At 34.9% G+C, this 13,112-nt stretch overlaps 1 protein-coding gene across 1 annotated transcript; it reads left to right on the forward strand.

Annotated features, from left to right (window-relative positions):
• Positions 1-8,435: 8,435 nt before the first annotated feature.
• Positions 8,436-9,128, forward strand: LOC127106590 (uncharacterized). The gene has a single exon (XM_051043875.1). It carries the CDS (start codon positions 8,436-8,438, stop codon positions 9,126-9,128), a length of 693 nt encoding a protein of 230 aa, XP_050899832.1.
• The last annotated feature ends 3,984 nt before the right edge of the window (positions 9,129-13,112 follow it).

Genomic DNA, 13,112 nt, shown 5'->3' on the forward strand with positions numbered 1-13,112 from the left:
AAATTTCCAAATGATAAATGTGGTCTTGGCATTACTAACTTTGATAAACCTAGTACAGGTCAAACCATATTTGTAAAGGCTACTAACAAATTCAACAATGAAGAATCAACGATAGAACATGTTTTAAATGATTATAAAAGGCATTATAAAAGGTATCATGTTTTTAGATCTACTTGTTTCTATTGTAAAGCAAAAGGTCATACTACTAATGTTTGCTACATAAGAAATTATGGTATTCCTTATATTGAGTATGTATGGGTTAGAAATGTATCTAACCCAAAAAAACCCTAAGAAAATTGGATACCTATATGTAACTAATTCTTTTGTAGGTACTTGAAGGTCATATGCTAGCATTGTCAAAGCAAGATTGATCCTTCAAGAGACGAGATCATATGATATGATAGTTTGTGAAAGTTTCATTGATTGGAAAGATAGATAAGTGTCTAATTTTGTGCTATTAATTTTCAATTATAAATATATCCTTCCTATGCTATCACCTTGCTTTGTACTTTATTCTACTTTGTCTTCTTTTTTATGATGTCAAAAGGGGGAGAAATAGTAGGTATTGTATATGTTCTTGTTCATAATTCTTTCAGGGGATAATCCTTTGAATTTCAAAAGCAATGGGGATTTATACAAGATAGGGGGGATTCTAGTTACTACTCAATATTTCAAAAATTTACATATTGAAGCAACTCTTTGATGAACAAGTTAAATTTCAAAGGATGGTTTGTCATCATAAAAAAGGGGGGAGAATGTAAAGAAGAGTTCTTCTTGTCCTTGGCTATATTTTTGAGGAAGACAACTACATCACCATAAAAAGAAGTCAAAGCTTGAAGACTAGAGTAATCAAGTTCAAATTATCAAAAAGATTTGGAAAATTAATGAAAGAATCAAGATGGTTGAATATACATTACAATTCAAGTGTATATATATATATATATATATATATATATATGTATATATATATATATATATATATCTATGTATATATATATATATATATATATATATATATATACATATATATATATATTAATTGCTCATAAAAATCATGCATATTAATCTTAAACCTTACATGCAGCTTTTAAAATGATTTTGAAACTAGCCATTCTGATTTTGGTAAATTGTGGCAATTTAAAACAACATAAAATTTAAAACCGCCACAACTTTCACCATTTACTCAAAATATAAAAATACCTTAATTTTTGAAAATGTGTCAGGTGTAACTAGTTACACCATTTCTGATAATCGGTTACATATTCGAAAATTTCAATTTTTCAGTACCGCTTCAGGTGTAACTGGTTACGCTCTTTTTGGTAATCAATTACCACTGAAGCAGTGGCAGTGGTTCACTCATTTTCTAATCCAAACAAATTTTTGAATGCTATTATCAACCATGACATATTTGCATCCATACACACACTTTTATAGATGTGTTAAGGAACTATACATGCATTTCAAAATTTGAAACGCATCTCTCTTTCATAGCAATTTTAACTCATTACTCTCTCATTTTAAAAAGAAGTGCCTTATGACTTAAGTTTTTGTTTGAAACTTACTGCATACATTTTCATTCATCTCTGAAAGTTTCAACACTATAATCATTGAGCACTTATATTACATATTGTGAGTTGCCTACTTGATGGAGAAGATCAATTTTATGATACATTGTGATACAACTTCAAACACTTGTAAAAATTCAGATTGTTGTGATTTTCTTGTTGTCCAGGATTGTTGGAAGCGAGAGAGTGAATAAGGGAGGATTACTTTCTTGTTTCACTTTGTAAACATCATAATGAGATTGTCCTTATTGGTTGTTTTCTTATGTTAAAAAATTGTAGGATAGGTCTTGGTGGAAGACTTGTACAAATATCTGATATAGTGGATAATCTCTCACAGGGGGTGAGGGGACTGGAGTACTCTTGGATTGTGAGGGGAACCAGGATATATCATTGCATCCTTTACTTTCTGCATTTATTTTTCAGCATATTTACTTTCATATCGTTTCTAAAAAATAACAAAATCAGTGGTAACATTGGAAATTAAGAAAAGTCCAATAAATTTAATTCAACCCCTTCTTAGAGACCGCACATTAACTTACAATTGGTATCAGAGCGGGTTATTGGTAACTTGCTCCTTAGATCCAGAAGATGACTTCCGTAAATCGTGTTTTTAGAGATGATGCTCTAATCAAGAAATTCAAAAAATTCTTGAGAAAGGAATGAACAAAAGAAATGAGTAAAAAAATAAGCACCAATAAGGAATGTTACTTGCTTTGGATGCAGAGAAAGAGAACATGTTAGAAGTGAATGCCATACACTTCAAAAGAAGACTAAATTCAAGAGCAAGAATCACAAAAGGGAAAAGAGATCATATGTAGCATGGGGTGACATTGAGATAAAAAAAAAATTAGATGAAAATCATGCAAACAAGGCATTAATGGCCTCACATCATTCAAGTGATGAAGAACATAAGATTAGTGATTCTAAAACTGATGATATTCCATCTTATGATGAATTACAAAGTGCTTTCCATGGATTACATGATGAACTTTTGAAACTTTCTAAAAAATATTTGAGTCAAAAGAAAACTATTTTAAATCTAGAAAGAAAGGCTAATAACACTCAAGGTAGTTAGACTTAATCAAAAACTCAGCATGCAATAATTGTTCATTTCTTGAGTCTAAAATTATTGAATTTAACCAAGTAATTATAAATTTTGAAAAAGTTCAAATTGATTTAGAAAATGTGTTAAGTAGTCAAAAAAATTCAAATGATAAATATGGTATTGGCTTTACTAACTTTGATAAACATAATACAAGTCAAACCATGTTTATAAAGGCTGCTAAGAAATTCAACAATGAAGAATCAAAGATTCAACATGTTGTAAATGATCATAAAAGGCCTTATAAAATAAATCATGTTGTTAGATCTACTTGTTTCTATTGTAAAGCAAAAGGGAATACTATTAATGTTTGTTACACAAGAAATTATGCTATTCCTTATAGTAAGTATGTATATGTGAGAAATGTATCTAACCCAAAAGGACCCTAAGAAAATTGGGTACCTAGATGTAACTAATTGTTTTGTAGGTACTTGAAAGTCATATGCTAGCATTGTCAAATCAAGATTGATCCTTCAAGAGACAGGATCATATAATATGGTAGTTTCTAAAAGTTTCTTTGATTTAAAAGATGTTTTGAAGAATCATCAATATTGATATCAACTTTGACATAAAATCCTTGAAGGAGATAAGTGTCTAATCTTTTGCTATTAATTTTCAATTATAAATATATCCTTCATATGTTATCACCTTGATTTGTACTTTATATTACTTTGTCTTCTTTTTGATGATGTCAAAAGGGGGAGAAATATTAGGTATTGTATATGTTCTTTTTCATAATTCTTTCAGGGGAGAATTCCTTGAATTGCAAAATCAATGGGGGATATATACAATATAGGGGTAGATTCTAGTTACTACTTAATATTTCAAAAAGTCACATATTAAAGCAATTTTTTTATGAACAAGTTAAATTTTAAAGGATGGTTTTGTCATACCCTAAATTTTATCCTGAGTTTTTTCGCTTGTATCAGCATAGCATAATCTATCCATTTTGTCGTGCATTTCATCAATTAAAAGCTTTCATAAGGGTTTAGATGAAAAGTCATAAGTTCTAAAATTTTATCTGGTCTTGTTGACATTCATTCAGTCATCTGTTGATTAAGAAGTCAAAAGATTTGATCTCTCAATCTCAGTGCATCGTTTATTTCCATTGTATCATTTTTTCAGAGGTTCAGAAGGTGACAATCAAGAGTATTATCATCATCTGAATCCGGGTAGAATTTAATTGTGATTGAGAATTAAACATAAATGGTCCAAGGGCGATTCATTTACATCTGATTGTCTATTCACGATTATCCAATCAACAATTTAAAGCATTCACTTGCCGTTTGCATTTTTTATATGTCAGAATATGCATTTTGTTCCGCATAACACTTGAAATATCGCTCGAAATAATTTTTTAGATCTACAGACAGACCGGTCAAATCGTTTCTCAACTGTACTTCAAATTAGCGGACGAAAAATTTCAAAATTGAGTTCGTCGATGTTAGTTTTGTTAATCTACATTTCACGTAGCTTAACCTGGTGTGCTCATTTTAATTTTTTGACTACTTTTTCTATCGCATTTTTATCTGCCTGAGCCTTTCAACCGGTTATTTTTAATTTCAAAATTTAATCAAAACATGTATGTTTCCGAGAAGTTTATTTCGCATTGTTAATTTTGGTGCATTCAATTTAATTTTTCGAACATTTAGTCGCCCGAGTTTTGTTTATTTTTTAACCAATTTAATTAGTAGATTTATTTAAAATTAATCATGTCCTTAAATATAATTTTATTTTAATCTTTTAATCCTATTATATTTATATGTTTTTTTTTAAGTTTTAAATTTCTTTTAAGGAGTTAAGTGTTACTTAAAAAAAAGAGTAAACAAATACATTCTTCTCCCTCCATAAACCGACAACCACGTGGTCATTTTTCTTCCCACAAAAGTCACTCCACGTGGACACCTCTCTCTCCATATGTATCTTTTTACCGTTCCTCACATACTCACACAGAGAAATATCAAACAACACGACAACAATCTGAAGAACATGGTCACCAACATCATCTTTTCCAAACCATTCCTCCACCTCCAAATATAACACTTCCAATTTCTTACAAATCATCACATCCATTTTGAATTTATTTCATCCATGTTCATAAAAAATAACATCAACAAATAACACGCAATATCCATAAGCTCATGAACATAACTCACATAAACACTCCATAAACTCATTCTTCATCTTTTCCGACGCTCTTTCTCATAACCGAACACACGTATTCAACCGAAATAACAAAACCATTTTCGATCAACATCGCATCAGCTTCGAGATCACAATCGGACCGTCGGTTGCATCCAAACGAACAACCATCGCAGTCGGAACGCAACACTCAACAAAGGTATATATCTTAGTTCCTATTTGTTGAACCTTACATGTTTGACTAAAGTGGTGTTCATGAGCAAGTTTGTCGTTTGAATGAAATAGTGCTTACGTTCATATTTCTTCCGATTTTACAACCTGGTTTTCAATGTTGATACTGTTACTTATGGAGTTTTTTTCCCCCTCCATTTCATTAAAAAAAACTAACGTTGATACAATTAGTGCTAGAGTTTCTTTCCATTTTTATTGAGTTTTTAAAAACTAACTTTGATACTGTTAGTGGTGGATTTGATTTCATTTTTATTAAAACTTTTTGAAAAAATAACTAAACTTAATAGCGTTGGTGGTGGATATGCTTTTCCTGCATTTTACATTCTTATTTTGTTACTGTTTCTCTAAAAAATTCAAGCTTGTCTTAGTTCTTTCTTTTCTTTTTTATTATGTTGCTTTTTTATATTTTATTTTTATTACTTTACTATTTTTTTTAGTTACTTTATATTTAGTGGAAAATGTAGATCAAATGTCTTAGTGCTTATGGGTTTGTATCTCACATGAGACCTAAGACCCATTTAATTTTTTTTACTAGTTATATCCCATGTTTTTTTATTATGATTGGGATTAAGTTGAATTTCTTTGTTTTTTTTTCTTTCTTCTTCAATTACGATAGTTGTGATGTGAAAATTTGTAATACTATTGTAATAATAATATGCTTGATTGCTATTTGGTTTCATTGCTTTGTGATTTCGAAGTTAAAAATTCAATTTAACTCTCGAAATCGCTTAAAAACGCATAAAGTTTATTAACCTGTCTTAAATAGGGTGATTCTTACATGAATCACTTTACGATTGCTTAAGATAACGGTCAATTCATTATTTTAAATTCGGCTTATTTTTATCTTTTGTAAATGTCGTACATAACTCATCGAATTGTTGTGTGGTTTATTGCATTGCAATTTCGAAGCTTAAATCCAATTTAGCTTTCAGAAATTGCTTAAAAGCATAAAATTTTGTTGACCGGCCTCAAATAGGGTGATTCCTACATGAATCACTTTACAATTGCTTAACATTACGCTAAATTATGTAGTTTAAATTTCTAATTTCATTTTGAGTCTCTTGGCTTTCTCTTGGGCCTTCTTACAACGAGAATTTTTTATTTTTAAATTGTCTTTCAAAGCTTATATCATTTAATTATCGTGTTGTATCCCCATTCGATAAAACTGTACCCCCAGTCCAAAAATGTGTAGTAAATTTATCGCTTTCATTTACTTTACTATACCAGTTGATTGTTAATAAAAGATTAAAATCAAACATTTCAGAAAAGAACAAAAACAAACACTCGATGCAACGTCGAGTCTGTTTTTTTTTTCTAAATCAAATCCAAATTGATTGCAAAGTCGAGCACCACCCCCGCCACATCCAAATTATTTTCATAAGTCAACTTCTGACACTTGATCCAACGTCAAGTCGTCCCCCTGTTTTTAAAAGCTTTTCACATTAAAAATGGAAGAAACAGATTAAGTTTAGACTTTCTCTGCTTCAAATGTTAGGATACTGCGGTAGAGCTCAATGTTCAAACATTCGTCTTCCATATTAACATACAGTAATTACCAGAATTAGGTCATTTCTCTTATAGAAGAAAAAGATTGATTATGTATCGACCTTCTCTTTCCCAATTATTTGGACACTGCTGTAGAGCTCTCTGTCTGATTAATCGTCTTCCGTTAATGAACTTTGACCTAATTTGCCATACATTTTCATAAACAAACTTTTGGATGAAAAGAGAGTGATTGGGCTTAGGCCTCTTCCTTTTCGAGCATCTGAGTACTGCAGTAGAGCTCTCTGCTTGGATGCTTATCTCCGCTTAAAATCACCTCAAACTTATCAAACTTGTTTTTCTCCCTTGTGCGACTCCGAAAATGTTTTCAGAAAAGAGTATGCAATATCCATTTTAATGCGAAACAAACAAAGACTTCAGCCTCCAAGAGCGAGCAACAAGTAAAGGTTTAATCGCTCAAATGTGATCCCAGCATCACTCTCTTTAAAAGCAATCCACCCAGTAGTTCTCTTTGGGTAGAACTACGTATGCCTTGAGTTCTTCATATCACCTAGAGATACGTAGGAGCAGGATTGCGAAATCTTGTCAGATATATTAATATTAAAAACCCTAAGTCTTTCCTTTCTTTCTTTCTCTTTCCTCACTCCTTAAGTAGAAGTTTGCAAATGATATCACGCTAACACTCTTACACGAGACTAACTATGTGGGTCCCATTGAGTACGATGGATGTGAGGGGTGCTAATACCTTCCCCTTGCATAACCGACTCCCGAACCCGATTTGGTTGTGAAGACCATTTCTTTTTGTTTTTCGTGGGTTTTATCGATGTTTTCCCTTTCCCTCTTTGGGAATAAATAAAGTTCGGTGGCGACTCTGTTTTGTTTATATTTCGAGCGTTCCTTATGCTCGGGTATTTTTCGTGCCGCGACAACTGGCGACTCTACTGGGGACTTCCATCTCCTATGCGAGTCCACCCTAATTTAGTTTATTTTGTGTTTGAGTTTTTGCTTTTATCTGTTTATTTGCTTCTTATTTGTTTTATCTATATATGCCTTTATTATCTGTATTTCCAATTTCGGTATTATTGATATATGGTATCATTGGAACTTTCTGGACTATTGGCATTTGTGTGAGGAAAAGATTTATACCCGAGCTATGAGAAAAACTTAAGTTAGGATGGTGGTTGTGTAGTATTGACCTGCGAGACATCGGACTCGTTAGGTTGATGCGAGAACCCCACTCAGATGAGATCCCTTAAAAGTATTACTGTCTTACGATTAGTCGTTTTGGCGGTGATACTTTCAAACTCGATCTATGATTCTGAGGACCTTTTGTAGAACCTTGAACCTATGGCTTTTAGGACCGATGGTTGTGTAGTGTTGACCTATGAGACTTAGGACTCGTTGGGTTAATGCGAAAACCTCACTCAGAATAGATCATTCTTTGAGGATATTATTGTCTTACGAGTAGTCGTTCTGACGATAATATTGTCAGGTGTGATCCATGACTCTGGGAATCGTGTCTAGAACCGTGGAGTCGATGGTTGTGTAGTATTGACCTACGAGACTTAGGACTCGTTGGGTTAATACAAAGACCTCACCTAGAATAGATCCTATTTAATATATTATTGTCTTACGATTAGTCGTTCTGGAGATAATATTCTTGAATTGGGTCCATGACTCTAGGAACCTTTTAAACCCTAGAGCCTACCTGTGTTTGGTTTTCCTATTCTTGGAACCTTTCCTCCATGAAGTAGTTAATCAGAATGTTCCAATGATCACCTACCCAACTGTACATACATAAACCTAAAACATTTCATAATCATAACACATATGACATGTGCATATTTTCAAGGGACCTAAAGACTTTGTTGATTGCAGGCATTCAAGAAGACATGGGTAGCAATCAGAAAAGTACTTATTCATTCAAGTTAAGGAATCCAAAGCTAGGATTGATTAAGGGGTTGATCTCAGATGTGAAAAAAATCAGAAGGAACAACTTTTGTGTTAAGTATGGTGACCTGTTGACTATCATGAACACCGAGGTGGATGCTTGGGCCATTTTCACTTTGGCACAATTCTATGATCCTCCCTTGCAGTGTTTCACATTCCAGGACTTCCAATTTGAGCCAACACTGGAAGAGTTCTCACATATAGCAGACATTGGTATCAAGGATGAAGTCCCTAACACCGGTCTAGGGGAATTTCCTACACATCAACAAATAGGTTCACCTATACATCTAGATAAAGCGAAAGTGAAAGCTAATCTTAGACCAAAAGGAGACACTTTGGGCTTCACTTTGAAGTTCTTAGTGGGAAAAGCTTCAGATTTCAAAAGTAAAGAAGATTGGATTGCTTCCAATGATGTGTTAGCCTTGATACTCTATGGGATTGTCTTGTTCCCGAACATTGATGACTTCGTGGACATGACTGCTATACGCATTTTCTTGCTCAAGAATCCCATTTCCACCTTTCTTGCAGATGTTTATCACTCCATCCATTGGAGAAATGAGAAGAATGGGGGGATGATCCAGTGTTGCGCTCCTTTACTGTATAAATGGTTCTTATCTCACTTACCAAGCGAATGACCTTTTCTTCAGAACAAGGATAACCTCAAGTGATCTTAAAAAATCATGTCTCTCACTGCCAATGACATCACCTGGTACTCTCGTGTTTATGATGATGTGGACATAATCGTCAAATGTGGCAACTTCCATAATGTGCGACTCATAGGAACTCAAGGTTGCATCAATTACAACCCTGAGCTTGCTATGTGGCAACTTCGGTTTCCTGTGGATGACAAACCAGAAGACAAGTTGTTAGAAGGTTTCTTGCTGGGAGAAGGAGTGAAGGACTTTGATCTGGTGAAGAGGATAGGTCGTGCCTGGACTGAAGTTCGTAAAGAAGAAAAAAGGGAGCGTGGAAAGAAGAATTGTATAGCTAGAGGGCCATATACAAGTTGGATCCAAGCCAGAGCTTCTCAAGACAAACTACCATACCCTTATGAGCCTCCAATGCATACAAATCTTCCAAAACCTACTCACGTCACTATGGATGAAGCTAAAGAGCTCAAAGTTGTCATCCAAAGGTTGGAAAAAGAGAATGAAGAGCTACAGTTGAACCTTCTCCAGATTACTTAAGAAAGGGATAATCATAAGTGGGAGCTTGGGCGGAAGAAAACACAGCTTCAAGCAAATGTGGAAAGGACTGATAAGGAGGAATATAAGAGAAAAAGAGTCAAGCATGGGTTAGATCAGGCTGACAGCTGCTTGAATACCGTAAAAAGACAACTGAAAAAGGCTGAGAGGGATTGTCGTGAGAAAGAGAAATGGTGGAAGCTCGCCACAAAACAAAAGAAGGATATAAGAGAGACGCTTGAGGCTGAGATAGCCAACCTCAGTGTTTCACTCTGTGAATCAAAAGAAAGGGAAGAACGAGAATGCCACAGTAAAGAGAGTGCTCTGGCTGCTACTCAGGTTACACCTGAAATGTGGAAAGGAAAGTGCCAGGAGGCTGAAAATGCTAATGAGTGGGAACGATACTGGAGAGGTCGACATGACTCTTTTCTACGAGAAGGTGAAGATTGGATGAATGCAAGGGAAAATGTGAATGCTAGTTTAGCAGCCTGCGAGGAAACCATCCAGTTTTTACATGAACAAAGAAATGAGTATCGAGACAAGTTTGCCAGTTTGATAGACTTTTGTAATGGCATGGCTAAGAATGTGCCTTTGATGCTAAGATGTGCTCTGAAAGACATAGACAATGACAACATCCCTCCTTCAGTGACCGAATTTATTTATCTTTGTGAAGACATGATGAAAAGGTTCAAAGGAGAGTTGGAAAAGCTCAACAAACAGAAGCCTACAGTCTAACCCTGTTGTTTCGTACTTTCCTTTATGTTTGAAAGAATATTTTGTACTCAATCCTTGTACTCTATTTTGAATTGAATGAATGAAAGATTTTGAGTTTCTTTTGTACAAAAAGTTTGGTTCCATTCTTGTTTTATTCCTCGTGGTCTCTTTGAATGCTTGCTAAATAACAAGGAATCTAACACGGTTCCCTGAAAATAAATTTGAACATAAGCATAAAAGACATTTTTATAGCCTCGTGCATTAAAGTATGAATCATGCATTTCATTTCTCAAAATAAAAACTCATTTCATTTTTTCCTCGTCTCCAGTAGTTCAAGCTGATTCCTCAACATGCATACGCTACCCGCTCCAACACAAGAAGAATCATGGATGTAGTTCGAGAAGAACAAGCTACCTTCAGAGAGGAGATGGACTCTGTCAAAAGCAAGATTGAGCAGATATTTGAGGCTATACAAGCTCTGGCTAGAAGGGAAGAAGAGGCTCGTGTTGCCGCTGCTGCAAGGAATGATGCTCTAGTTCAAGGGGTTGCTCTTCAGTCAGGACCTTCAGTTCCTATTCCAAATCCCGTTATCTACGATCTTCCTCTAGGTTTTGTTCCACCGCCTGAAAGAACTCATGTGCCTCCACTGTAACACCTCAAAATTTGCCCTCCTCTTCTTGGGACTAGTTTAGCATATTGCATTTCATACTTTAGGACATTAGGCATTGCATTTTGCATTTCATTTGAAATAAGAAGGTCATCCTCCAAAGTCTTTCAAAAGATGGAGAAGTTACATGATTCAAGCCTGAGGGTTTCTATGGATTGATGATCAACCATCTGAGGGTTTGCACTTCAATTAGGGTTTCCTGATCCTTCAAAGGTCTTGAGCATTATCTCGATTGCAAGGGTATATCACCATCATCATGGTTCTATCCTCATCAAGGGTTTCATTGTTCATTCTCAAGTTCCTTTGGGTTAGGGTTTTGACCTCTGGTCAACCCTAATCAATGTCATTCTTCCAACCAGGGCTTCTCAAGGAGATGAGGTATTTGCTGAGGATGGAGATCACATGTTTATCATAAGAGGCTTACAGGAGCTAGGGTTTCATTTTTGAGCAATTTCCCCAAGTGGTAGAGGCTCAAGCTGATCAGGGCATTTCAAGGTCATCTGAGGACCAAACAAGTCAACTGTGCAGTCAATTGATGACTATGAGGTGGGGAGATGGATTTAAACACCTCAATCATGTTCAAAAGTGACCTGTAATTTCAAGTTTCCAAAAATGGCAAGTTTCTGGTCCACATTCAACTTGACTTATCAACATCAAAGAAGCTTCAAATGGATTTTTAGTGAACATGAAAGTTGAAGATCTTTCTCTCCCCTTTTCAAAAAGTCCTATTTCATGATCATCTGATGATTGGTTGAGAAGTTATGGCCAAATGATCACAAAGTATACATGGAAGTTCAAAGTGGCATAACTTTTGATTCAAAACTCCAAATTGGTCCATCCTTTTTGCAAAATGCTTGTTATAACCAATACTTTCCAAATGAATCATTTCCTTGCATGAAAGAAGCTCATATGATCACTTGTTCATACATGTGCAAAATGGAGGGAAATTTCATAATTTGAATTTGGCTTATGGTACAAGCAAAATACCACTTCCATCATGTTTATTGGTTGGTTTTAAGTGAAGTTGAAGCTTGCATGGGCACTGTTCGCGTGTGGCATGTGCATGCTAGCTCACATTTGCAATTTTACACTTCGCTTCATATTTCACTAATCAAGATTAACCAAAGCTTAATTGAGATTAGCATCGTGATTAACACATGAAGTATAAAAGCCAAACCCTAACTGATTTTGATAATAACAGAATTTCAGATCTAGAATTTTCATTTTCCCTCCATTTTTCTCTCTCTTTGATTCTTCAATTTCTCCACACAAACACCAAAAATTCTTCAAGAATCTTGATCATCATCCTTCATTGATCAAGATTCAGCCTCTGGTTTGGTCAATTCAGTTGGAATTCGAGTTGTGCAAGTGCATGAACATGGAAATGGAAGTTTGAAATTGAGCAAGATCTAAGAGGATTCAACCGTTCATTTTGGATTAAAGCTTCAAGACAAGGATATTGAAGAAGATCTGGAGCTTTTGGACACTTGAGAGCTTGATTTCAGAGAACTGCAATTCCAAGTAGGTTGAATTCGATTCTCTCATTTTGCTATTTCATGTACATGATTGTGTAGATCTTGTTATGCTGAGCATGTTGATATGTTTAGAATTGATTTTGGTTAAGAATTGAACATGTATGGATGAATATAAGTTTTGATCATGAAAAAGTTTTCGTTCGATCTGGAAAATCTAGGGAGAGTTAGAGTGAATTGATAGCATATTTGAGATCTACGTGAGGAGAGCTTTCCAATGGTATATGGCACGATGAATTCTGGAAAAATGTTCGTGGATCTCCGCCGGAGACGGCCGGAGAAGACGGTTGTTACCGCCGTCAGCCACCGTCTGCAACTGTTAGGGTTTTTGGTCCATGTGGCGTCCATGTTTGCTGCTTGCTTGGCTATTTCATTGGACCTTGTTTACTTGCCTGATCCACTTGTGCTTTGACCATGCTTATGTGGCTGCCAGCACATTATTGATGCGCTGCGTTTTGGCCTCAGGCGCTTTGAACTTGGCGTGCGTGTGTTCGATCCTGGCGCATGCATGTTTCTGATTTT

Source organism: Lathyrus oleraceus, chromosome 1 (genome assembly GCF_024323335.1).
Source record: "Lathyrus oleraceus cultivar Zhongwan6 chromosome 1, CAAS_Psat_ZW6_1.0, whole genome shotgun sequence".
Lineage (NCBI taxonomy): Eukaryota > Viridiplantae > Streptophyta > Magnoliopsida > Fabales > Fabaceae > Lathyrus > Lathyrus oleraceus.